Source organism: Ochotona curzoniae, unplaced genomic scaffold (genome assembly GCF_017591425.1).
Source record: "Ochotona curzoniae isolate NIBS_2020 unplaced genomic scaffold, NIBS_Ocur_1.0 contig_1, whole genome shotgun sequence".
In the NCBI taxonomy this organism is placed as follows: domain Eukaryota; kingdom Metazoa; phylum Chordata; class Mammalia; order Lagomorpha; family Ochotonidae; genus Ochotona; species Ochotona curzoniae.
The window spans coordinates 38,126,241-38,150,879 of record NW_024464918.1 but is presented as its reverse complement, the minus strand read 5'-3'; the positions used below and the strand labels follow the sequence as shown (position 1 = coordinate 38,150,879).

The following is a 24,639-nucleotide window of genomic DNA, read 5'->3' as shown; positions in this document are numbered from 1 at the left end:
AGTAAGAGATCAGTAACAATGGCTACTATAAAGATAGAACAAGTCTAACAACATGTTGTAATAAAAAGTTATTTATAACTTAACATTATTTCTCTCCAGAATTTTCTATTGAATGTCTTGAGATCATGGTTGATCAGGTTACAGGAAGTGAAATCACAGAGGAGTGGGAGGCAACTGCCCCGGTGTGTGTATGTGAACATGTATGCACTCCTATACATGTGTGTGCATGTGTATGTATGTAGTGTGTGTGTGGCTCATGCTCTGGCACATAGCAGGTCCTCCAGGAATGAAAATGCTTTCCCAGATTATTATCCTTGTCTCCCATTTCTGCACAGTGTGCAACCAAATAGAAACATAGATAAAGCCTGTCTGGACTACTCTTGGGCCCTCCACACAGCAAGCTCGGGTTTGTAATTCTCACTGGTTGAATGCTCTCACCATGAGCAGCTTCACTAAGAGTTCCTCTTCTCAATCATTTACGCTGTGTTCCAGGTATCACAGCTGCAAAACAAATGACTCCAACACACAGAGGCAGGAAACAATCATTTATTCTGCTCATAGTTTTATGGATTAGGTATCCAGAGACAGCCCAGAGAGGCTGGCTTGTCCATGCTTCAGGGTGTGGGAGGCCTGAGGGGCTCCAAGGTTGGAGGCTGGAACCCTCTGCAGGCTTGGTCACTCCCAAACCTGAGGAGGGACACTGGGCTGTTGGCAAGACTGGAGCATAAAAAGACGGGCCCAGCACAATAGCATAGTGATTAAAGTCCTCACCTTGCACCAGGATCCCATATGGGCGCCGGTTATAATCCCGACGGCCCTGCTTCCCATCCAGCTCCCTGCTTGTGGCCTGGGAAAGCAGTACAGGATGGCCCAAAGCCTTGGGACCTTGCAACCATGTGGGAGACCAGGAAGAGCTCCTGACTGCTGGCTTCTGATTGGCTAAGCTCCAGCCGTTGCGCTCAGGTGGGGAGTGAACCATCAGATGGAAGATCTTCCTCTCTGTCTCTCCTGTCTGTATATCCACCTTTCCAATAAAAATAAATCTATAAAGAAGAAGAAAAAAAAAAGACTGGAGCAGAGGCTGTCAGGTGGAGCACATGGCCTCAGCTTCCTGCCACCTTCAACTGTTTCCAGGGGAAGTATCCCAAGAGAGTGCATCCCTGTTTAGGACTTAGAAGCTGGGTTGGGTCTCTACCACCACATTTGTTGACAAGGAAATTATGGAGCCCCACGCAGGCTGAAGGGGAGGACATACATGAGGCTCTTAAGGATGGTGGGAAGCTGAAAAAATTCCCTGGATGTGATGTATGCTGGCATAGGAGTGCTGAGAAAGACCATCTTCAAACTGGAGTGATCTCTCGTGTGCCAAGAACTCCAAGGGTCTCAGTAGATTCATATCCATTTTGGGGATGGACAAATTGAGGCCCAGGCCATGTAACTTGCTTGAGCAATTTATTCATCACATATGAATGTCAGTTGCCCCTTTTGTATAACAGGTCCAAATCTCTACCTGGCTGGGTACTATCATCCTGTACTGTTCTATGACCCTATGGCTTATTGGAAAGTTGAAGATAAAAAGAGAAATTTTGATCTCTGAAACCCAGTTTTAATGCCAAGCATCAATAGCAGTTTATTTCCTTGCCCTTCACTTGCAACTGTCTCTCAACCATGACCCCACAGCCAGTCAAGGACACAGGTTTTCCTCCACACACCCCGGAAGGCAAGGCTGAGCGGTGCGTTTCAGTTGCAGTTCATGTAGGCACGGGAGAGGAGCCTGCAACTCCTTCCCAGCCTGGAACACTACCTCAGGGAGAAGGCTCCTGTGTGTTTATGAATTCCAAATGTGTGGCCCTTCCCAGCTCATAATGAGCAAGCCGCCCCTGGATCAGACTTAAAAATGGCAATCGGCTGCTTTGTGTCTTTATTCTGCCCCCAAGGGACTGGAGGGAGGGCTGGCACCTCTGGATTCACAAATGGGCCTCAGGAAGACTTCTCCAGCAAGACAACAAGCCAAAGACCAGCTCTAGGGGGTGGGCTGGGGAGGGGAATCATTCTCCCTGGGGTTAATTTCTGATCCTGCATCCTTCATTGTTCACCCACCTGCAAGGTGGTCTCGTGACCCTCTTAGCTAAGATGCCCATTATATAGGCAGCATACTCTTCTGCTGGTACAGTGGGGGGGGGGGGGTTGGGAAGAGCCAGGAGGCCTAAAAGGCCACTCTCATGTCCCAGCCTGACAGTTACCTCTCAGCAGCTGGAGGCAGACAGGGGTAGGGGTAACCAGGGAGCCCAGGCAGCTGCCTGAGTTCCAGGAGTATTCGGGGTTCCCCATAGAACCTCAGGCAGCTGGTCCCTGGCACTTTCACATGTTCTGTCAGCTCCTGGCTCAGCAGAAGCAACCTGGGCTCTGCAATTGAGAAGAACCATCTTGAACTTGGCTCTGGCCAGCAGGGCACAGTAACCTTCAACCTGTTATTTGGAGCCTCCGGATCTCAATGTCTGCTTCTTCACTGTGTCACTAGGACAAGCAAGCTGCCCTGGCGTATTATCTGGGTTCTGACAAGAGGCCCAGTACATGAGTGTGCTGAGCTTTTATCCTGACAGGTGATGAAACAAGGAAATCTAGATCATGGTGTGCCCGCGATGCTGAACCCACGCCTTACTGATAGCAGCGGTCCTCCGCTTTGAATGCCTGCGAAGGCCGTGACCGCTACGCTATCCCAGCAGAAGGCTCACTGGAAACGGCCGTGGAGAGGTCTGACCTTAGAGCATTGTCTTCTGCTGCCCTAATACTCCCCTACCCCCATCTCTAACCCTCATACTACAGGGACAAGAGTAAATATTTAAACTAAATTTTATTTGTTTTATTTATTTGAAAGGCAGAAAGAAAGAGAGATCTTCCATACACTGGCTCACTCCCTAAATGGCTGCAAACACTGGGGCTGGGCCAGACCAAAGCCAGGAACCTGGAGCTTTTTCTGTGTCTCTCACATGGATGCAGGGGCCCAAGCACTTGAGCCATCTGCTGCTGCTTTCCCAGGTGCATCAGCGTGGAGATGGATTGGAAATAAAGCAGCCAGAACTTCAACCAGTGCTCATATGGTGTGCTGGTGTCCATGAGTGGTGGCTCCACCCCTAGTGCATCATGCTACCTACTCACAAAGTAAGATTCAAATCCTGATAGTCCAGGGCAGAAAACTGAGTTTCAGAAAAGTGCCATCACCTTTCCAGGGTCACACAGCATGAACGGTCAAGGCAAGAGGGGATAGCTGCTCCACAGGATTATGCCCAGGATTGGTGACCAGCCAAGCCTCCCTCCCCTTCACCCCATTCAACTCCTCCTCCCTCCACTGGGCCAACAGAAAAAAAAAAAAAAAGCAAAACCCTACTCTTGCATCTCTGCCAGCACAGAGACCCATTGAAGAAGAAATGCTTCCAAATATATCGGACAGTCTTTTCTGGTTTCTGAGTGTTGTTTCTGTCTGTTGTTTGAAATCTGTTTCTCATGAGACTCTGGGCAATGCAGGTGCCGGGGCCTGGACTGCAGCTGCTGAGTCCAGGCTGGGTCCTTGCGATCTCTTGTCTGTTTCCTGAGGCTGTGCGCTCAGACTTGACCATGTTTGGGCATGGAGGCTCGTCCCAGATGGGGACCCAAGGCTGCTTCCCTGGAGACGGGCTGGGAGGCCAAACTTCCTGCTAGCGCTCCGGGGCCTCTTTTGGGGTGGGGGCTGGGGGACCAGGCAGAAAGAAGCCCTCTGTCTGCTGAAGACCCGCAAGGCACCAGGAGCCTGTGAGTAACGCATCCCAGAGCCTGGGAAAGGGGGGGCTGCAGGGAGTTCCACGGGAAGCAGCCTGAGATGGGGCTGGGAGGGACAGCCAGGCAGCCCCTTCCTCTGGGGGCTGACAACCAGGATTCTGGGCTCCTGGTCAGCAGAGGGTGGCCCTGCCCTGGCCCAACATCCAGAGTGGCCAGAGGGCAGCAAATGAGCTCAGCCAGTCCTGCTGTGTGCCGCCAGTGGCGTGGAATAATACCTAGGGATGGCAGGAGCACTCCAGACTTCTGCACCCAACTTTCAGGCTTTCCTGTGCATTAAGACCAGCAGGTGGTTTTCCTGGAGGGCTGGCGCTGGCCAAGCACCATGAGACCTGCATGCAAGGTGATGGAAAGTTTCACCTCTTTCAGAGCTCTCTGAGGCAGGTATCAGTCTTCTCTGCTGTGATAGCCACGTGGTTGCCAAGTGGCAAAGCCTGGATTTGATGCCATGTCTGGTGACCTCAGAATCCCTCTGCCCTATACCCTATCAAACCTAAAAACTTCTATGTCACCTATGTCCTTCTAAGGAGCAGATGTCTGTTTAACTACCCGATCCCACAGAACTCTACAAAACCCTGCCTGCCTCTGCCATTTGCCATCTTTCCTATATCCAGCACACAGCTGGAAAACCTTTTGCTCACCTCCAGGCCATCCTATGAAAAGGTGCATGAACTTCAGAAGCCAGAACAGGTACCAGGGAGAAAATCGCATTTCCCAGAAGCCCATAGAACTATCAGAAAAGGATATGAAAGCACAGACAAGAACATGTTACATCGCCAGGGGAACGTTTTTTCTACTGGTGACTTGATGGTGTCTCTGTTAGAATATAAGGGCTTCCCTCTGGGCTTCCCCAAGTGAGGGAGGAAAAGTTGTCACTGGGTGCTATGTCTGTCAGTCAAAGGGTGGGGGCGGGCCATTTCACAGGGAGGGTGGGATAGAGCTGCAATCCTGGTGCCCAACTGTGGGCTCTCCTCTTTAGGGCAGTCGCAGCTAGGGCTGCTTGGCAGGCAGCGGTGTAAGGGAGCGCTGATGGGATGTATAAAACAATCCAGTACAGCAGACAAGCTGAGTGCAAAATAAAGTACGCTGCTGGAAAGCCTTCTGAGCTAATGCTTGTCTCCTAGACACTAAGCTAGAAAAACAATGTACTCTTATTGTTTTGGGGACCTGGAAGGTAAAAAAAAAAGTGGACCCCCTCCCGCCAGCCGCCATATCTATTTACAATTTCCCCTAAATAGGGGATTCCCAAGAAAGGGTCCCAGGGCCCTGGTGCTTTTGGTAACAATGGCTCTGGTTAGTTTCAAATGAATAAAAAAGTAACAATAAGGAAATTCACAGGAAGGCTCTAGGACAGCCACCAGAATAAGTGAAAAACCCACAGGAGGACTACAGCTAGGCAGCACGATGTGGCTCTGGGTGGCACCTGCTGGAGGGCTACTTTTTAAAGATTCCATTAATCCACTGATTAAATGCTCACCTTACAAGTGCTGGGATCCCATGTGGGCATGGATGCATGTCTTGGCTGCTCTACTTCCCATCCACCTCCCTGCTTCTGGCCTAGGAAAGCAATAGAGGATGGCCCAAGGCCTTGGGACCCTGCACCCATGTCAAAGACCCAGAGGAAGGTCCTGGTCCTGCTTTTGGATTGGCTCAGCTCTGGCCCTTGCAGCCATTGGGGAAGTGAACTAGTGAATGGAAGATTTTTCTCTGCGTGGCTTGCTCTCTCTATAAATCTGATCTGACTTGAGGGGTGAGGAGTGGGAATATACCTGCCCTGGGAAGAGGGGGATGGCAAGAAGGAAAGTGGCCGCAGGGAGCAATCAGTGACTCCCAGCCCCATTCTGTTGGGGCTGAAGGTGTCTTCCAGGCCTAAGTCAAGATGTTAGTCCCTGAGGTCCCCAAACTACCGTCTTCTTGTGCTGGAAATGGGGAGGTGACCCTTGTAGGGATTCAGATCTGAGAAATCTCCTGCCCCAATGGCCTGTGCTTCCTGTTGGCACCTCACACCCTTGTTTGCATACTGCCTTCAGCCCAGCCTGTTTCTCAGCAGAGTAGGTAAAAGCACCTAGCTTTTCTGGGAACATCCCTGCAGGGGGGCAGATGTGGAGTAATACAAATCTGCTACTTGCTTGCTGTGTTAGCCTCCTGTGGTCCTATGCAAGATGACCCCATGCAAGAGCAGCCCACTGTCTGTGTAGTTGGAGTCTGCAAATCTTCCCAGGGTACACAGGGTTCCTTGTCTTCTCACAAGCCCTGGTTTGTGACTACGTCATCCCAATCTGTCTCCCTGGTCCTACTTCCTCCTTTTATGTCTAATCAACCCATGCCTCCCTCTTTAGCATCCTCATGGGCAGTCATTTTAGGGTCTACTTGGATAATCTGAGATCTTTCTCTTTAACTCAAGATCCTTAAGTACTTCTGCAAAGTCATTACCATTTAAAATGACATAGATTCCAGGGATTACAACATTGGAACATCTTGGGGATATGAGCCTATCAGGTGCTATGCAAACTTGACCTCTCTGAGCCACAGATTCTTTATCTGTACATCAAGCAAGATGAGGTAACACCTTCTGGTGAGTGGTGGTCAACAAAAAGCCCTCTGGACATTGCAACGCTACCTCCGTGAAAGCAGGGATGTTAATGGTCAAGTCTGCTTCCCTTTCCCCTGTCCTTCTTTCCCTGTGTACTTTGGCTGATATCATTTCCTTGTTTTCCTTTGTCGTCCTAGAGATGACTGCTGTCCCCAGAAGACATGGGGAAGAAGCTGGTGATGGCCCAGAAACGGGGAGAGACTCGAGCCCTTTGCCTGGGTGTGGCCATGGTGATGTGTGCTGTCATTACCTACTACATCCTGGGCACTACTGTGCTGCCCCTCTACCAGAAAAGGTACCACACCCTGCTCACTGGTCCCCCAACTCTTGGCTCTCCTCTAAAGATCTGGTGTCTACAATGAACTTCAACTCTGATCTGACTCTCACACTAGGTAGGACAGTCAAGAGAATGCTTGTTTTTAGTTCCAGGGTAGGGAGGGTAAGCTGGGCTGAGCCTACCCTGATCAGGCCTGGATGATAGCAGGTGCAAGGTGCCCTTCTCTTAGAAGCAGCCAAGGATAGAAAAAACACTTCTTGCTGCAGCAAAGAATCAGAGTCTCAGACTTTCGCAGCTTCTTTGTAGTTTTCTCCCCTCAGAAAAACCACAGGCAGAGGACAGTTCTCTGCTAAGTAGGAAGTGTTTGCATGGAGTCCACAACTGCTTCCCTGGAATTCTGTTGAGGAATCTTAGAGAACATTCCATGCCCTGCTTAGTGCCATGTCACCACTCAAGCTTTTATGGAGGAGCTGAGAAATCCCTGATTCATGCTCTGTTTGGAGCAAACATGCTTGGGACTCTCAGCCCGTACTTAGAAATCTCAGACCCTGCCTCTGTGCCCGTTCCAGCCGCTGGCACCTCCCCCTCCACCTCCTCGCCATGCCTGGCAATGCATCTCCCGCAGGATAAAAGAGGGATGAGTCATAAGTGATGTGTCAGTGTGTTGCTGAGCTGGGTAGCTCTCTGGGGCCTGCACTGTCCTCACTCTTTTACAACACTGGAGCCAATCCAGGCTGGAATCTTACCCGAGTGAGGCACTGCTCAGAGCAGCCATGTGCCTCCCATATGCTGTGTCCCAACTGCACACCATTCCCATCTTACCTAGTCCCACCCTGCTCTAGCATCTGCTATTTTTTAGGGTAAGGGACAGATTCTCAAGTCACCCAGACTCTCAGACACCTCAGGAGCTGTGTGGCCTCAGAACAGTCACTTGATCTTTCAGAACCCCCTTTGTACCTCTGTCAGTGAGGCTGTTGTGAGCAAGGAGATCTCAGGTCTGGCTGCTGGCCAGAGGTGTACTGAAATGCTTTCTAAGGAAACATGAGAGTTTGGGCCCCACCTCCTGAGAAGTTATCATTCATTTGGTGTGAGATGTGACTTGGCCACAAGCATTGCTCTGAAAGCTCCCCAGGTTTATGGGTGAGTCTCCAGGATTGAAAACCATTCATGCAGATGAAGACCAATACCCCATCAACTCTGGAATTTGGATTCTGGTTCCTCTCCAAGTCCAGGGACTCTGGGTTCCTATGCCATCAGTGCCAGGCATTTATGACAAGACAAGGGTCCCAGTGCTGGAGGCCTTTAAGGGCTCCCAAGGAATCAAGCATTCAAAGGAGCTACTCTGTGTGTCATCCTGGTTCTGATGTGTGTGTATATGTGTGTGGTTTCCTCAGTGTGTGGACCCAGGAAGCCTTGTGTCAGCTGATTGAGACCAACATCAGGGACCAGGAGGAGCTGGAGGGCAAGAAGGTGCCCCAATACCCATGCCTATGGGTCAATGTGTCTGCTGTGGGCAAGTGGGCTATGCTGTACCACACGGAGGATACTCGGGACCGGAACCAGCAGGTACTGACATCAGGGCACAGAGACACATCCCTTTGTCCCTGACAGGTGTGTGAGCTTGTCCCTATGTGTCCACATCCCCAAGGCTGACAATGATGTACCCACTCACCTTGTGTCTCATACAGCTGATATAAAATCATGACAGTTCCAGTTACAAGACACCCTCATGAGTCCCTTCCGCAAGGTTCAGAGAAGTTGTGTTAGTGACCAAGGTCACACAAGTAAGAACTGGTGGTTGAACTTAGGCCTGTCTGGCTCCATGTCCACAACTGTACTCAGGAGGCAAGGTTTTTCAAGGTCATAGCTAGCAGCCTGGAGGAGACTCGAGCCAGGTCTCCAGTAATTAGTTCGGGGAAGTGATCCATGCTCTTAAGAACCCTGTGGGCCCGACACAATGGCCTAGCAGCTAAAGTCCTTGCCTAAAATGCACCAGGATCCCATATAGGCTCCTGTTCTAATCCTAGCAGCCCCATTTGCCATCCAGCTCCCTGCTTGAGGCCTAGGAAAGCAGTCAAAGATGGCCCAAAGCCTTGGGATCCTGCACCCATTGGGGAGACCTGGAGGAGGTTCCTGGCTCCTGGCTTCGGATTGGCGCAGCACCGGCTATTGCGGTCACTTGGGGAGTGAATTCTCGGATGGAGGATCCTTCTCTCTGTCTCTCCTCTCTGTATATCTGACTTTGCAATAAAAATAAGTAAATCTTTGAGAAAAAAAAAAAAGGAAAGAAAGAACCCTGTTGTGCCCTGCAGTTCTGCATGACAGGTCCTCAGGAGCCAACATCTCACTACTCCACCTGTTCCTTCACTGGAAAGACATCTACATCTGGAGGCCACTCTCCCCCATTTCTAGGCTGCCAGAGCGTGATACAACATTCGCCACATTGACTGAACGCTGTCAGGAACAGACCTCATTCAAACTCAGGAAGTCCACAGCTTGGGGAGAAGCCAACTCAACACTGGCCATTTGGGTTTCATGTCTGCACACTTGATCTCAGATGTAATTTCACAAGTGCAGGGGTCCTCCATCTTTAGAGTTTTGTAGTGAGCACCTGACTTTTGAGCCGCACCTCAACAATTCAGAGTCAGTACAAATGTGCTAGTGGGGAGCCCTGCGCTGGGATTCTGCAGGTAAGGAGGGGACCACCCGTCCAGAGCACCTCCCTGTGGCTTACCCAAGTAACACTGAAGCCTGCCAGCACAGAACAAAGATAAAGCCAGGCAGGCTGTCCATTAGATACCTTCTTTAGAAAACTTTCTAGCTGGACTTCATCTAACCAGACCAGAAAGTTCCTAGTAATCTGCCTGCAGAGACTTATTTCCAATGTGTTCTCTTTCCTCTGGGGCCCAGCATCAAATGCTAGCTTCCCAACAGATTTTGTTTGCTTCACTTAAGCTCAGACATCAAAGAACTTTTCAGTTCGGGTTTCTGCCAATGTTTTTGAGTTGTGCGAATTTACATTCAAATCTCCTTTTCTGATTTCTTTTCAGCCTGGCTGCTGTTGGTCTTCTGGCTGGCATGTATTGCTTGGCCAGAGATAGTGGGGACTGCCAGTTTGGGTGATGCAGCTGGCTCTTTCCCTTTTACCAGGCTCTGTCACTCTCTCCCAGTTATCCCTGGCACTGAAGCAGACATCACATGGCATCCGTGCCCCTACTACTTGGCCCATTTCACTTGTGGACACCACCCAAATGAACCCTATGGGCAACTGAGCATATGGCCTCTGGTCTAATTTTCAATTCTGCTCCTACTGGGCCTGTGTCAATCACTGGCCTCCTTAGACAGGTTTTTGAAGTCTTTAGTAATACCCTTTGGACATGATATTGTTATTAACCTATTTAAGCGAGGAAAATATCCAGGCTCAGAATAGATGAGCAATTTACTATGCCAACAGAAGCAGAGCTAGGAACCCACCTGGGGCCCTGCATCCAAGTGCACAGGGGTACCTGAGAGTTCCAGGTCCACCAGCCACACACAACATGCAGTCATTGTGCCCTCTGAGGCAACACATTGCTCAAATGGAAATGCTGATTCCACTGCAGAGAAGCTGGCATTCATTTTTACTCCCCTCCAAGCCTCCTTGTTTAGAACCCTAAGACACATAAGCATCTAACCCACAGGTGCTCTTGTTTCTCTCCCAACAGTGCTCCTACATCCCTGGAAGCCTGGACAACTACCAGATGGCCAGGGCTGATGTTGAGAAGGTCAGAGCCAAGTTCCATGAGCGCCAGGTTTTCTACTGCTTCTCTGCGATGCGGGAGAATGAGACGAGCGTCCTGTACCAGCGTCTCTATGGGCCCCAGGCTCTCCTTTCCTCCCTCTTCTGGCCCACCTTCCTGCTCACTGGTGGCCTCCTCATTATTGCCATGGTGAAGATCAATCGGTCACTCTCCATCCTGGCGGCCCAGAAGTAGCCTCATTCCTGCTGCCTCCACTGTCTGATTCCCAGGGGTGGGCTTGCTCCCCACTCACAGAGCCAGTCTCTTGCCCCTGCTCTCCTAACCCCTGTTCAGCTCATCCTGCCTTCTGCTTCACAGCTGACCTTGGGGAAATCCCTTAGTTAATGTCATTTCCGACTCAAGAATGTACAGTGGCTCCTAATGCCTTGCTGGACACAAGGCCAAGAGTTCTAGTTCTCCGTTGCTGGTTTCCTCTCAACTGACTCATATCTGATTCCTATTGTGTCACTACAGCAAGGATGGCCACCTCTCTCCTATTATTCCTTGATGGTGCAAAGGCTTGTTTGTCCCATCTGGCAGCCATCCTTGGCAGACTACTGGTCTTACTTTGAATTTCATAATAAAAAACAACAGCAGCTCTCAGTTTTTAGAGTACATTTAGAAGAGCGATTGTTTTTTAAAGGATCATAGATTTTATACACATTTGTGTTCAAATGTTAGCTAACAAATACAGTCATCCTTCAGTATCCATGAGGAATTGCTTCTGAGACTCCCTGTGGATTTCAAAATCCATGAATTTTCAAGTGCTTTCTATAAAATGGCATCGTATCTACTGAGAACTTACATTCTCCTGTGTGCTTTAAATAATCTCTAGATTATGTAAATACCAAATGCACAGGAAGTGCTATGTAAATAGTTGTATTGCATTGCTTAGGAAATAATAAGAAGAAAAATTGTTTATACACATTTAGTACTGATGGTTTTTTCCCCCCAAATATTTTCAACCTGGGGTTGTGTCTGCAAAATTACCAAACACTAGAAGGAAAGGAGACAAAAACTTTTGAACTTGTTAACAGTGCAATTGTGGTGGATTCTAATTTTTTTTTCCCTATCTTACTTTTCATTTTCATTTTTCAATTTTTCTAAAATTTCTGCCATAGAAAGGTTGCATTTTGTTTTGTTTTTATTCTGAAAAGCAATAGTAGATGTTACTTTGGACCAAGTTTAAAGCATAAGTTTACCTCCCTCCAACCCCAGGGAGTTGGAGGGAAGCTGAGTTGCAGTTCTAGTCTCTGGCAGGCCTAAAGGCTCCTGTGGATGGGGGTTTATAATACATATCATGGGAAAATACTTGAGCAGTGACCTAGGGAAGCAGATCTCAGTTCTGAAACAGGCTTGTCTGGAGGTAGACATCACCCTCATCATTGCCATCCTGCTAGGATTTAAATTTCCCAACCATCCCCAAATTCATGTGTGGAGACTTAATCCTGAGATTCATGTATTGGTGGTATTTGGAGGTAGAACCTCTGGTGGGGGATGGCATTAAACGAGATCGTGATTGTGGGGTTCCCATGGTGGCATTAGGAGCTTTAGAGGAAGAGAGACCTGAGCTGGGAGCTGGCTCTATTTCTTCCATGTTAGGATGTAGCAAGCAGATCCTCTCCAGGTTCATGGATTTCCCAGCTGCCCAAACTGCAAGTAATAAATTTCATTTCTTTCTAAACTTTTAGACTGTTTTTCAGGACACATTCCAAAAAGAAATCTTTCTCTACTATTTCTTGCAACTGCATACAAACCTGCAATGATTTCAAAGGTTTAGAGAGAAAGAAGTCCCATAAAGGAGACTGACTTGCAGGGACTACCCCACACATGTCTCTCATGCACCTGAATTTAGGACTACAATGTACAGAAACCCAGAAGATCCAAAAGGCTCCTACGGGCAGAAAGGCTATATTCTTTTAGGAAGAAGTAGTACCTGGGGATGCCTCATCCATCCTCCAGCCCCATACACTATGAACCAAAACTTTCGTGGTCTTAGGATCAACTTCCTCTTCAGCAGAGTGGCCTACTTTTACTGAATTCCACACTGCCTGCTGCTTCCCAGAGCTTCATGTGCCAGGTAAGTGTGAAATAATGGGCATGGAAGTGTAATGCAGTTAGACACTGTGGAAACATGGTTTGGGGGAAGATTGGCAGCCAACGACAGAGCTCTCATTTGTTCTCAATACACAAGGGTTAAGGAGTGTCTAGCATTTACATCTATTTTTACTTTCTTCAGTGAGCCACTGACTGGCCAGCACCTAGTCCACTTCCCCAGGTGCCCTCCTCCCAGAACTCAGATCTCCTGGTGGAGATGAGCAGCCAGGAGATGCTAAGAAAGGACACCTGTGGGGGCCCAGGGCGGTGGCACAAGGGTTAAGGTCCTCGCTTTGCACGCCCGGGGTTCCATATTGGTGCCGGTTCTAGTCCCGGCTGCTCCACTTCCCATCCAGCTCCCTGCCTGTGGCCTGGGAAAGCAGTTGAGGACGGCCCAAAGCTTTGGGACCCTGCGCCCGCGTGGGAGACCCGGGAGAGGCTCCTGGCTTCGGATCGGCATAGCATCTGCCGTTGCGCTCACTTGGGGAGTGAGTCATCGGACGGAAGATCTTCCTCTCCAATAAAAATAAAATAAATCTTTAAAAAAAGAAATGACACCTGTGGAACAGTAAGGATACCAGATCTCAGATAAAGCTTTTGCTCATTTGCTCAAGTTGTAGTTAGAAGGAGAAAGCAAGAAGGACCCTTCCTTTTGCTGAAGAGCTAAGAGGGTCAATATTTCACTCGCATTTCCATTGTATGGCACACATACACTCTACATTAAGCAGAAATGCTGGGAAAGGCCAGGGTGATGAATCCGATAACACAGCATCTGCCTCCTGGACCTTGTCTTCTTGCCATCATTCCTCATTGCTCCCTTAATATTATTAAGCACTTCCTTCTCCACATTGCAGAACCCAACTTAAAAGCATGCAATATAATATCACCACTTTTGTGACTTACTGATATGCTGCCAGCTCCAACTCTACATCAACAATTCATCTAAAGTTTCTCCTAATGTACAAACCCCTTGGGTCTCTAGATTGCTAACTGCTTTATTTGCCTTCTTTTTGAGGCTTGTCTGGGGGAATTACTCAATGGCTTTTGAGTAAGTCTTACATTTTGGGGAACTGAAGTTTTACAAAATGTTGGAAAACAGAGTTGGAACAAATGTGACCAAACTATAGTTTACCAGAAGGAAAAGAGGAAGATGCAAGAAAGTTCAGAACCATGAAGAAACAGCACAGTCAAGTAAAGCAGTGCCCAGAGCAAAGGCTTGCAAGGCCAACGTCATTTCTGTAACAATGCCAAGTAGGGATTTGTCTCTTACAACTCCATTCACTCACATACAGTGGAGTTTTTCAAAGGTTATGTGATAGGTGTCACCACAATTGACTGGCTGTAGAACTAGCTGTATTCTAGATGCCTTATTAATCTAGATATTAAAGAAATGCTCAAAAAATGCCATAATATACTACTACTCCCAATGAAGTATTTTGGAAAAATGTGATTTTAGAGTAAATTTGATTTCAATATGTTTTAGATAATTATTTATTTGGAAGGCAGAGTAACAGAAAGACAGGGAGGAACAGCAAGAGAAAGAGAATCTTCCACCCACTGGTTCATTTTCCAAATGGCCACAATAGCCAGGGCTGGGGCAGGCCAAACTCAGGAGCCAGCGGCTTTATCCAAATCTTCCATGTAGGTGGCAATGACCCAAGCAACTGGACTGTAGTCTGCTGCTTTCCCAGCCACATTACCAGGGAGCTGGATTGGAAGGAGAACAGTAAGGATTTGAACCGATGCTGCATTATGGGATGCCAGCTTTGCAAATAGCACCTTCACATTCTGTGCTACAGTGCTTGCCCAAGAATTAAATGTTTTTAAGGCGCTGGCCTCCTAAAATGATGAATATTAGTAGATCAACCCCATAAATGCAAAGAACTTTGTATCTTAGATATTTCTCAAGAGTATACAAGGCATCCCAAGCCCCAAAATGTTAGAACTACTGATGTGTTTTAATCAAGACATCAAGAAAACAAGATCCCATGTCCCTCCAACAATATGCCCTGTGGAAATCCAAATTCTACCACTGAGTGTATAAAATTCCAAGTGGGGGCCAGGAGAAAGATTTTAGTCTTCTAGATCACTCCTGGTTCCGAGTGTCTGCTCCCACAGATGGCTTAGTTGATGGATTATATCTTCCCATCCTCAAACACTCTGCAAGATTTTTATCACATGTAGACTCAATGCAGAAGCCAGCTTCTCGCCAGATTCCTACAACTCTCCCTTCATGCTCTTCTAAAGTCATGTTCATAAGCCAACTTTCTATAAAAAACTTGAAAGATGACAAAATGGGGGTGTATATATGCAAGGCCAACAACTCCAAACTGAATATTGGATCAGGTTTGTCACCTAACTCAAAGTTTACTCCTTCTCCTCTGGTTCAAGCATCAAAGGAAGCATAGAGGGACTTTGATCTCTCATACTCTCCATCAGCTGCTCCATCTCTCAAATACACATGAAAAGCAGGGACTTGCTAAGCACCTGCCACTTTAAGTCACACTTTCTATTCCCATGTCCAGAAAAGCTGCTAGACAGAGAGCTTCCTACCTCACTTCTGGAAACTGCTATTCAACTTGTCTTTGATGTTGCAACTTTCAGCACAAACTCCTGTCCCCTAAGTGTCAGTGGGACTGAAGAGACCATGTGATGTTACTCCACTTTCTAATGTGCTGTGTACCCTTTTATTGTATCATAGGAAGATATGTGCTCTTTTCCCCATCGGGGCCTGATCCACAGCTCCTAAAATCTTTGTAATTTCCCAAGCGAGGGAAGTGATACCTGCATTATCTATTCTAGCAAGGTGGTTCTTGATAGATCCATAAGTAACTTCGGGATGAAGGAAGAGGGTTGTTTAACAGGAAGAACTAGCCTTGGTTAGAAGCTTGGAACTTTGAGCTCTAATTTGCATCCTCTGGGGAATGGGACAGGGCTCCATGGAACCAAACAGACAATTATGCATATAGAATAAAATCATCCAGATTGGTGAACACAATGCAACTTTAGGAGCAGGCACAAAAGCTCTGCTCCATCCTCCTCCAGATCTCTTCCATGTGGCTTTACCATAAACTAGTAGAGAAGCATCTCCCTACTGCAACTTTGGTTTTGTTTCCTGTGGTCTTGGGGACTCTTGTCAACTAAGATCCAAAAATATTAAACGGAAAATTTCAGGAATAGAGAATTTATAAATTTTAAATGTGGAGTGCTTCTGAGTTGCACGATAAAACCTTGCAGCATCTTCCTGTCTTGGTTATCAGATTGACTACTGATGTCACAGTGTTTGTGTTCCCATAACCCTTACGTGGTAGATTAATGCCTATACTTCTCTCTTCACTTCATCTTGCCACCTGGGCACTATGTACTCTCAGAACATCATGAAAAGGAGGTTAGTACATTCCGATAATTTGAGAGAATATTCACATAACTTTTATCATAGCCCATTATTAGACATATTATACCTTATTAGAAGTTATTGGTTTTTATTCTACTTAATTTATAAATTAAGCTATCATTATTTCATATTATTGCATGCATAGGAAAAAGTATAGTACATAGATAGTATTTTCTGGTTTTAGAAATCTTTGGGGCTCTTAGTTCATACTCCTTAAGGATAATGGGACAACAGAAGTAGGAAGTAAAGTGTTTTCTGAATTCTGTGGATTGTTCTAGCAAATTATTAGACTTGGACGGGTGAGAGATTGGGAACCTCTTGTTAATCAAGTAGAACTTGGGTGACCTGGGCATCCCAATGGTGGCTAGCATTTGAAGTCTTGTAGCACTGCACCCTTAATCTGCAATCTGTACTAAGCCTTGGAAGTTAGCATGAAGTAGAGTTAAATTGTAGAAAACCCAAATAATAGTTCTGAGTTTCTGTATCTGTGACTGTCTGACGTCTGGTTACAAAATGGTGCTAGACAGGCACAGGCTATAGATTGACAGGCACAGTTGACAGATTCAGGCTCACTGGAGCTGACCTCATGGCCCCATCAGTCTTGGCAGTATGTACATCATAATTGTTCTGAAAAAAATCTTCTCCCTCCCAATTTGGCATCAGAAGTATTATCAAGAGAAACATCTCATCACAATCTCTGTGCCTTTCTCTTGGTGACAATCTGCATTAACATCTCATTTGATGAATAACTCACTATCCCAAAATGCAGCTACTTCCATATCAGGACATATATAGCAAATTACTGTCCATATAAGAATCTGCCATCCTTAATTGCAATAAGAACTAACACTTGTCTAGCACCTGTAAGGCTGGGATCTGGGCCAAGCTTCACCATGTCGAGCTCCTTTAACACTAACAACAGCCTTGGAGTTTATTATTAGTATCTCTGTTTCATAGGCAAGGCTGCTGGGCCACAGAAGGACAAAAATGAGCTTGTCCATGGTTAGAAGCTGATAGATAGCAGAGCTTGGATTCTAATCTCAACTAACCAGTGGGGAATCTTATGCTGTAATCTCTATCCCATATCATTGATGAAAAACGTGAGGAAGGAGAAAGTCACACACTGAGACTCTGTTAGAGGCTTGGGTTGGGCCTCCAAAGGACACCCAACAATCAGTATATACAGATGGTTCCTAAGTGTAAGTGTAAGAATTTTAAAAGGCCAGCAAAGGTGATGTACATACTGCCAAGACTGATGGGGCCATGAGGTCAGCTCCAGTGAGCCTGAATCTGTCAACTGTAGCCTGTGCCTGTCTAGCACCATTTTGTAACCAGACATCAGACAGTCACAATAATCCTTGCACCAAGCATCTGATTAAAGAGCAGAATAGAAGCCAATCTGGTCTGACAATCTCACCCTTCTCTCATTGACACCTATTTTCTTTTTCTAAGTTTCCCATGCCATGAGTTTAATAATCCACTCTAGGATTTGTCCAAGAGTTGACAACTTGATCGTATGTATATAGCTTAGAGTCCTCTTTTAGCCAATATTAATAAATATTAGGCCATTTGAAAACTTCCTGTTATCTAAGTCATTTTTTGTGACCCTGTTTCCTATAGTTTCTCCTTAGCTTCTCTCAATTATTCCCAACCCTTGGAAGGAGCCATCAGTGGCAGCCATATTGGTGTGGGGCTGCCAAAACCCTCTAAGGAGCTTGTGAGCCATATAAGTCTCTTGGTCATGCTGAGCCATTGCACCCATTTCTCAGATCTCATTCCTTGTAAGGAAGATGGAAACAAAGTGGATGAGAATAGATTTTATTTGTCCTCCATCAAGCCATTTGTTTCAGACAAGCCCTAGACTCCTATATCATGGGTTTTCAAAAGGTCATAAAAATGTGTCTTTTGGGAAAAAAACCATAAATATATTTCAAAGTCCAGATATCAAAATAATCTTATTTTTAGTTCCATTTTCATGAGGTTTTGAAGTACCCCCTTAGTTTTAATGACTTTTTTTTCTCATTTTTAACAACTGTTGAGATAGTTTCAGTTCATTATGGCATTTTATTCTTATGACCCCCTCACTATGCTTTTGTTTGGTCCTTGGAGAGGCAGCCTGCATGGAGGAAAGCAGAAAACCAAGAGTTCAAATCCGATTTGCCTATGATCTTGGGTAGCTTATTAGATCTTCCCGAGTTTCAATTCCCTCAACTGGAAAAATGAGAATAATGTGATGAATCAATGCAATAATGAATGCAAAGCACTCAGCCCGGTGCCTGGCACAGGAGAGATGCTCTGCAAATATTTGCTTTCCCTTCCGGCAACTGTGCCTCCTTCTAAACAGATCCTGTCTGTTGGCTCTTGGTGGACTTCCTATTGCCACCTTTTCTCACTAGCAAGCAACAGCTTCCCAATTTTTCCTTTTTTAAAAAATATTAATGTTTACTTTATTTAAGAGAGAGAGAGAGAGAATCTTCTATCTGCTGGTTCACTTCCCAAATGCCTGCAACAGCCAGAATGTGGGTGGCAGGGGCCCTAGTAATGGAGTCATTATCTACAGCTGGTGCCTGTAAGTGGGAAGATGGATCAGAAGTGCAGAAGCCAGGATACAAAACCGGAGGTGGGCTGTAAGTGTTCCAAGGCATTCTTAATTGCAGCATCAATGTCCCCACCTCTCCGTCTTATTGCATGACTGGGCACTGTTTTGTTTTCCTCTAATTGTATCATTGAATATTTCTGCCCCAGGCAAACTGCCTGCCTTTGCTCTGAACTTGAAACAACTTGTATAATCCTTAGTTCCTGCAGAGTAGCAATTCTATCCGCAGAGCTGTGTCCCTGCCTTGCTGGGGAATCAAAGGACCAGCTTTCCTGAGAGCCCCTTTCATGGGAGAATCATTATCTGTGATAACAATAGATGTGGCCAAAATAATCCTGCCAAGTGTGAGGCAGGTGAACTCCTTGGCCCAGAAATCAAACTTAATTGGAAATTAAATTGCATTTTCATGCCAACTGCAGGATGCCTTTATCCACAGCTGCTTTATCAAGGTGATGCTTTATCTCAGGAAAGCCCATGGGAAGGCAGTGGTTGCATCAACAACATTATAAGCCAGTAACAGATGAGCAGAACTTTCTCTGCAGTGCAACTTGAACCAAGTGCACATTTTGGGTTTCTTGCACTCATTGGCTTTCTCCCCTATGTCAGGATCTGTGCCAGGGCATGCAGATACAGATATCAAGGAGACCTGGCATTCTGGCACTGTGTTTTTCTTTTCTTTTTTTGAAAAAAAAAATGTATTTGAAAGTCATCCCTCCTTACCCTCCCATCCTTAGATGGCTGCAATGACTAAGGCTGCCAGGTCAAAGCCAGGAGCTCCATACAGGCCTTCCCCATAAGGTGCAAGAGCCCAAGCACTTTGACCATTTTTCATTACTTTTTTCCAGGCAATTAGCAGGGACCTGGGTCAGAAGTGGAACAGCCAGGACTCAAACTTGCCCCTGAATGGGATGCCAGTAAAATAGGTAGTATTTTTAACTGCTATGCCACAATGCTGTTTCCCTGACACTGTTCTCTAGGTGTTTTGTGGTCAATGACAGAAAAGGAAGCACATAAACAGAAGATGGCAAAAGTTAAACCACTTTCCTTAGTTATCCAAGATTGAGTAGATTAGGGAGGTAGAGCACTGTCAACATATTTGTGGTTAAGACTTTGGCTTCTTTTTTTTTTTCTCTGTCTCTCTTTCTCTCTGTAAATATTCTTTCCATTAAAAATAGATCTTAAAGATCTTGAATGCTGAAGACAGTTCGCAACATCCAGGGGTATTGCCAAGTCATATACACACCTTCATCCTGCTCTCCAGGTAATTGTAGGGAACAAACACCCTCGGGTTTCCAGAACCTCCATTTTGCTGAAGACTCTGAGGCTGAGAAGGTATAAACTTGCCTAAGGCCACAGTCAGCAGGCAGTAAACCTGATTGCTATGCAGTAGAGCAAACCTTTCTGGTAGACAGGCGTCTACTTTTCCTTTATTCCCACCAACATTTTATTTTGAAAATGTCCAACACAAAAGGGTTACAAGATTGCATGTGTACCCTTCACATGAATGACCCAGGATTATCAATGTTTTGTACTATTTGTGCACTCTTTGTCCTCCTGAGTGTGTGTGTGGGGGGCAGTTAGAATCAGGTTAAAAATAAGATGCAGGTACCAGATTGTCTAGGGGAGAATGTGCATGTGGGCTGGGGAAGCGAGGACAGTAAGTGGCCTGAGCTTCCAGGACTGCCAAACCTGGTAGTTTGGGATGTAATCGAGGAATGGCAGTGTAAGCACATTTATCGATGATATTAAGAAGAATCACGAAATAGAATATGTTTATTTAACAAATGAAATCTTTAAGCATGCTTACTGGATACAATTTAGATATATGTAGATATTAAAAAGAGCAAAAATAGTTGCCCTTAACTCCAAATAAACCCCATGCTAGCATTTCAGTCTGTCATTCCTATTAATTCGCTTTTTTCATAAAATAAAGTCTATGCGTATGTGTTTGGTGGTAATTTTCTTAGAATAGATTTCTAGAAGTTGGGCTCCTTGGTCAAAGGGTTGGAGGCACCATCTCCTTGGCCATGGTAAGGAGAAAATGGGAGTGGAGAGAAACAGAAGAAACACAACCAAGTGGCTGAGATATGAATACACTTGTACTTCAGCTGTGATGCTAGGAACACATGGAAAGAGAAAAACAGACAGGAAGGAGATGAAGGTCCAAGGCTGTGAAGGAAAGAGCAAGAGGCCTGCTCTGTTCTTCACACGGTTGAGTAGAAGCTACTGGATGGCATTCAAATGGAAGAGTCTGCTGATCTCTCCCCTCCATGCCTCACACAGGCCCCCCTGCAAGCCATGGACTGAGTGCCAGGTGGTCTTAAGTCATGGCATCTCCAGCCTATCCAAGGAGTTACTTGGGTCTGAATCTGAGGGAAAGAAACTTGGGAGTGCTGACTAAGAGTGAGGTCATGAGGGTGTACCAGCAAATCAAGATTCTCTTCTTCTCTGCCTCTGATTCTTCCTCCTTTCCCTCTTTCTCTGTTGTTCTGTCTTTCAAACAAATAAGGTTTTTTTTTAAAAAAAAAATAATCAGACTTTAATCACCTCTGTAGTTCCACTGAGGGTTATGACTTCAACCTTTGAAATTGGACAGGATGTCATTCAATCCAACACAGGAGATGGCAGTGGTGAGGAGGTCAGGATCTTCTGAGTGTCAGTTCTGGTTTGGTGGCCTTGGCAAGTTACTCAGCCTCTATGAGTCTAGGCTGGAGGTAAGAGAGGATCCATTCACAGGGCTAGGATCAGATGAAATATCAGGATGCATGCAAGGCCCTCAGGGAATAAGCAGTGTGTGATGGAGGTCGGTGATTATCATGCCTCTTGAGGTCCCATGAGTGAATTTGTGATGACAGGCCACTATTTCTGGGCTTGCAAGGTAGGGACACAGAGGAAATCAGCACAAGAATGTTGTGAATCCATCTGCGATCCCACATGTCTCCTGACTTAGAAGCATCCCAGGCTCTGAGTGACAGCTGCTCCCAGGCTGATGACTGCCGATATGGAGCAGTGGGCCCTGCCTGCCAAGCACAGCTGACTTGAAAAATGTCACCCAGACTGGCCCAGGTTAATCAAAAGATTACAGCCAGAAAATTGGAAATGCTCCTTCCAGCTTCTTGGAGACAAGCTCCCAAATCCCATAGTCTAACCTGACCTCCTTCTGGTGCTCTATCTCAGCTTCCAGCCAATCTCATCTCAGCAAGAATAGACATTGGTCAGACTGGAGTCACAGCTGGAGATGTTTGCCAAGCAGTTGCACCACTGCCCTGGCAGTACCAGCTGCTGAGCCAGTTCTTACAAACTTGGTGCTGTTCGGGTTACAGCAGGTGACCTATGAATAAGGGTTTGGCATGTGGATTGTCAGGGGAGCAAATTGTGCTGGTTCGATCAGAACAGGGTCCTCCATACCTTGACTTCTCACACAGGAGTGTTTGTCATCTCTGGCTTAGACTGAGAAGGAATCTGTCTCATCTTCATTGCCATTCTATTCTGGATCTTATTTTGAGAGATGGAGGGAGTGTTATGAAGACTTAGGACAGCCAGAATTTCCAGTCATGACTCCATCTTGTCCTGAACCAGACCCTCCACGCTCTCGGAGCATTGGGGGTTTTGTTTCCACTTCACATTTGAGGGTTCTTGTACATGTTCATGAAAAAGGTGGGCACACCATAGGTGCAGATCAGTGACACTTCAATAATTGCTATTAAATCCTTAAGAACCAGCAACTCCTTTATTTCAGAGATGAAGATGCAGAGGGTCAGAGGAGGACATCCACTGCTCAGTGCAGAGGACTGCATCTTGACGTTCCTTCCAAGATCATGTGTAGAAAGAAGCTTCACCTCCATTGCAGTGGTACTTGGATTATGGAATATTGGGGAAATAACCGGATCATGAGGGAGATCGCACGGATGGGCTTAGTACCCGCATAAGAGGCCAGGGAGCCTTCATTCTTAGCTCTGGGTGAGAACACAGCAGGAAGGAGGCTGTCTATAAATCAGGACGGGTCCCTAATCTCAGACTTCCAGCTGACACAACAGCAAGATGTGAATCGTGTAGCTATTAAAGCCTCTTGGTCTAAGGTATTCTGCCATAGCAGTTGGACTAAGGCTGGGAATACATGAGGATCTGGACTCAAACTGAGTTCTGGCTCCACAGCCAGTTCTCTTTCTACCTCTAAGAACACAGCATGGAATCCAGATGGCTTCCACTGGAGGGGACCAGGGTGGGCTTTGTGACCATGGTCCTCTGCCCTCAGCTGACAGGAAGAGAGTTTTCTCCAGCCCCTGGCTGCAGCTCTGTGTGGAGTCAGATGCTGATCTATGGCTTCACTGGAATCTTCTTGCAGTCCTGGCTTCCCTTTCCTCCACTGGACTGCGGAGCCTGCAGTGTCATCTCTGCTTTGTCTACTCAGCCCGCTGCTCTTCTATGGGGAACCTCATATACCAGTTCCTGCCACCTACCTTCTCCTTAATGGGGAGGAATCCCCACCCACCCACAAAGCTGTGTTGCAGTAGTCAGCTATCCCAGACAGGCAAAGCCAGAGAGAACAGTGAAGGGAATAAGGACCAGGTCTTGCTAGCACTCAGCTCCTCCTAAACCCGTTGCATCAAGGTCCTCTCTGGCCTATTCCTTCCGTCAAGCGCCCACAGAGAGATTCAGCCCTAGACAATGGGGAGGGGGAGCTGCTTGACAAAGACCAGATCTCCCAAAGCCACTGCAGCCTCACAACCTGCTGCTGCTGAGCAGGAATGGCACTGAGTCATCACTGAGTCAGCCTTGGATGGGTGTGGGGGCTTGAGGTGGCGTGGACCACTCCTCCATAAGGTGAAGGCCTTTGTGGGGTTTGCATTCTCATGGGGGTGGATGGCCAGCAGATATGCAAAGAATTAAAGTTAAAGGACCATCTCAACTGTCAACAAACTCTCAACCACTGAGTGCGTCCTGGCCAGTGGCAGGGATGGCAAGGACAAGGTAAGCCAGTAGCTCATTAGATGGATTGGGAGGAGCACACAGCCCCCAGAACCATCTTTCTTACAGTTTGCTCTCGTTTCTATGAGTGCAGGGCAAAGCATAGAAAAAGCCTGGCTTTTCCTGAGCAGCCATGATGTGCCCAGGACTATGCCTGTCACAGGCCCCATCTGACTAGGTCTCCAGCACCATGGGAGGTGGCTCTATTTGACCCTGTTTGGCAGGGCAAGGCTTAATGTTCCCTAGAAGAAAAAGCTTGGTTCAGGCTGCCCTGCAGAAAAACGTGCAACACTTGAACCTGGAGTTTGTTGGGTTCCAGAGCTGTGGCCCTTCTCTCCTTATACCTTACTTCCTTGTATAGCAATGTCACATCACATAACCACCTTTGGGAGCCAATAGCTTTCAGGGACATGGGACCTTAGGTCAGGTGAGTGAGGCAGCCCAAGGTGGAGTGTGCCCAGTAAGTGTTGGAGGCTAAGAAGCCTGGGGAAGATAAGTGCTAGGGCAACACAGCAGAGGACTGTGGTCCTCAGAAGGCTGTTTAGCACCTGAGTTGATTGATTCCTTCCCTATGCCACGATATTACAGCCCCTGGTACCCCTCTTGCTGCCAAAAGGGCCCATTTCCTGCTACTTTTAATTTGGAACAAACTAGCCGCTCCCCTGTGGTGCTGAAGTTAATAGGATGTCTGTGCAGTGGTGCTGGGATAAGCAGTCCTGAACAAATTATTCCGGCTTAGAATTGGGGTTATCTGGGAGAAAGGCCAGAAGGCTGCCAGGCAGCAGTGGTCAAGGCCCCAATTGCTTGTCTTCCCCCTGCAGTTGGGCTGTGGGGTCCCCAGAGAAAAGCTGGATGGCCACAGTGGGTCAGAGGGTGAAGCGTCTGCTGTGCAGGAATAGGAATGGTGGTGAGATCCATGGGCTGGGATAAAGGCTACTTGTGCACTGGGAGAACCTAGGACATTCTCTGCCCTGACAAGCTCTGACTTGGGACTGGAGGGGCAAATGTGACCCCAGAAGCCCAAGTAACTGAATTTTCTGCCTGTGACAAGGCGCTGGCATGTAGAGTGTCCAGAAAAGCAGGGAGTGCGGCACTGGCTTGTCCTGTCCTGTGCTGGCTGCA

At 46.9% G+C, this 24,639-nt stretch overlaps 2 protein-coding genes across 3 annotated transcripts in view; one reads left to right on the top strand and one right to left on the bottom strand.

The window, feature by feature from the left end:
• The window catches only part of KCNIP1 (potassium voltage-gated channel interacting protein 1), a 299,520-nt gene that overhangs the window by 268,950 nt on the left and 5,931 nt on the right, over positions 1 to 24,639 (bottom strand). The window lies entirely within an intron of this gene.
• Positions 3,656 to 11,059, top strand: KCNMB1 (potassium calcium-activated channel subfamily M regulatory beta subunit 1). The gene is made up of 4 exons (XM_040976717.1): positions 3,656 to 3,789; positions 6,544 to 6,701; positions 8,078 to 8,249; positions 10,388 to 11,059. Exons 2-4 carry the CDS (start codon positions 6,568 to 6,570, stop codon positions 10,655 to 10,657), a joined length of 576 nt encoding a protein of 191 aa, XP_040832651.1. The 5' UTR covers positions 3,656 to 3,789; positions 6,544 to 6,567; the 3' UTR covers positions 10,658 to 11,059.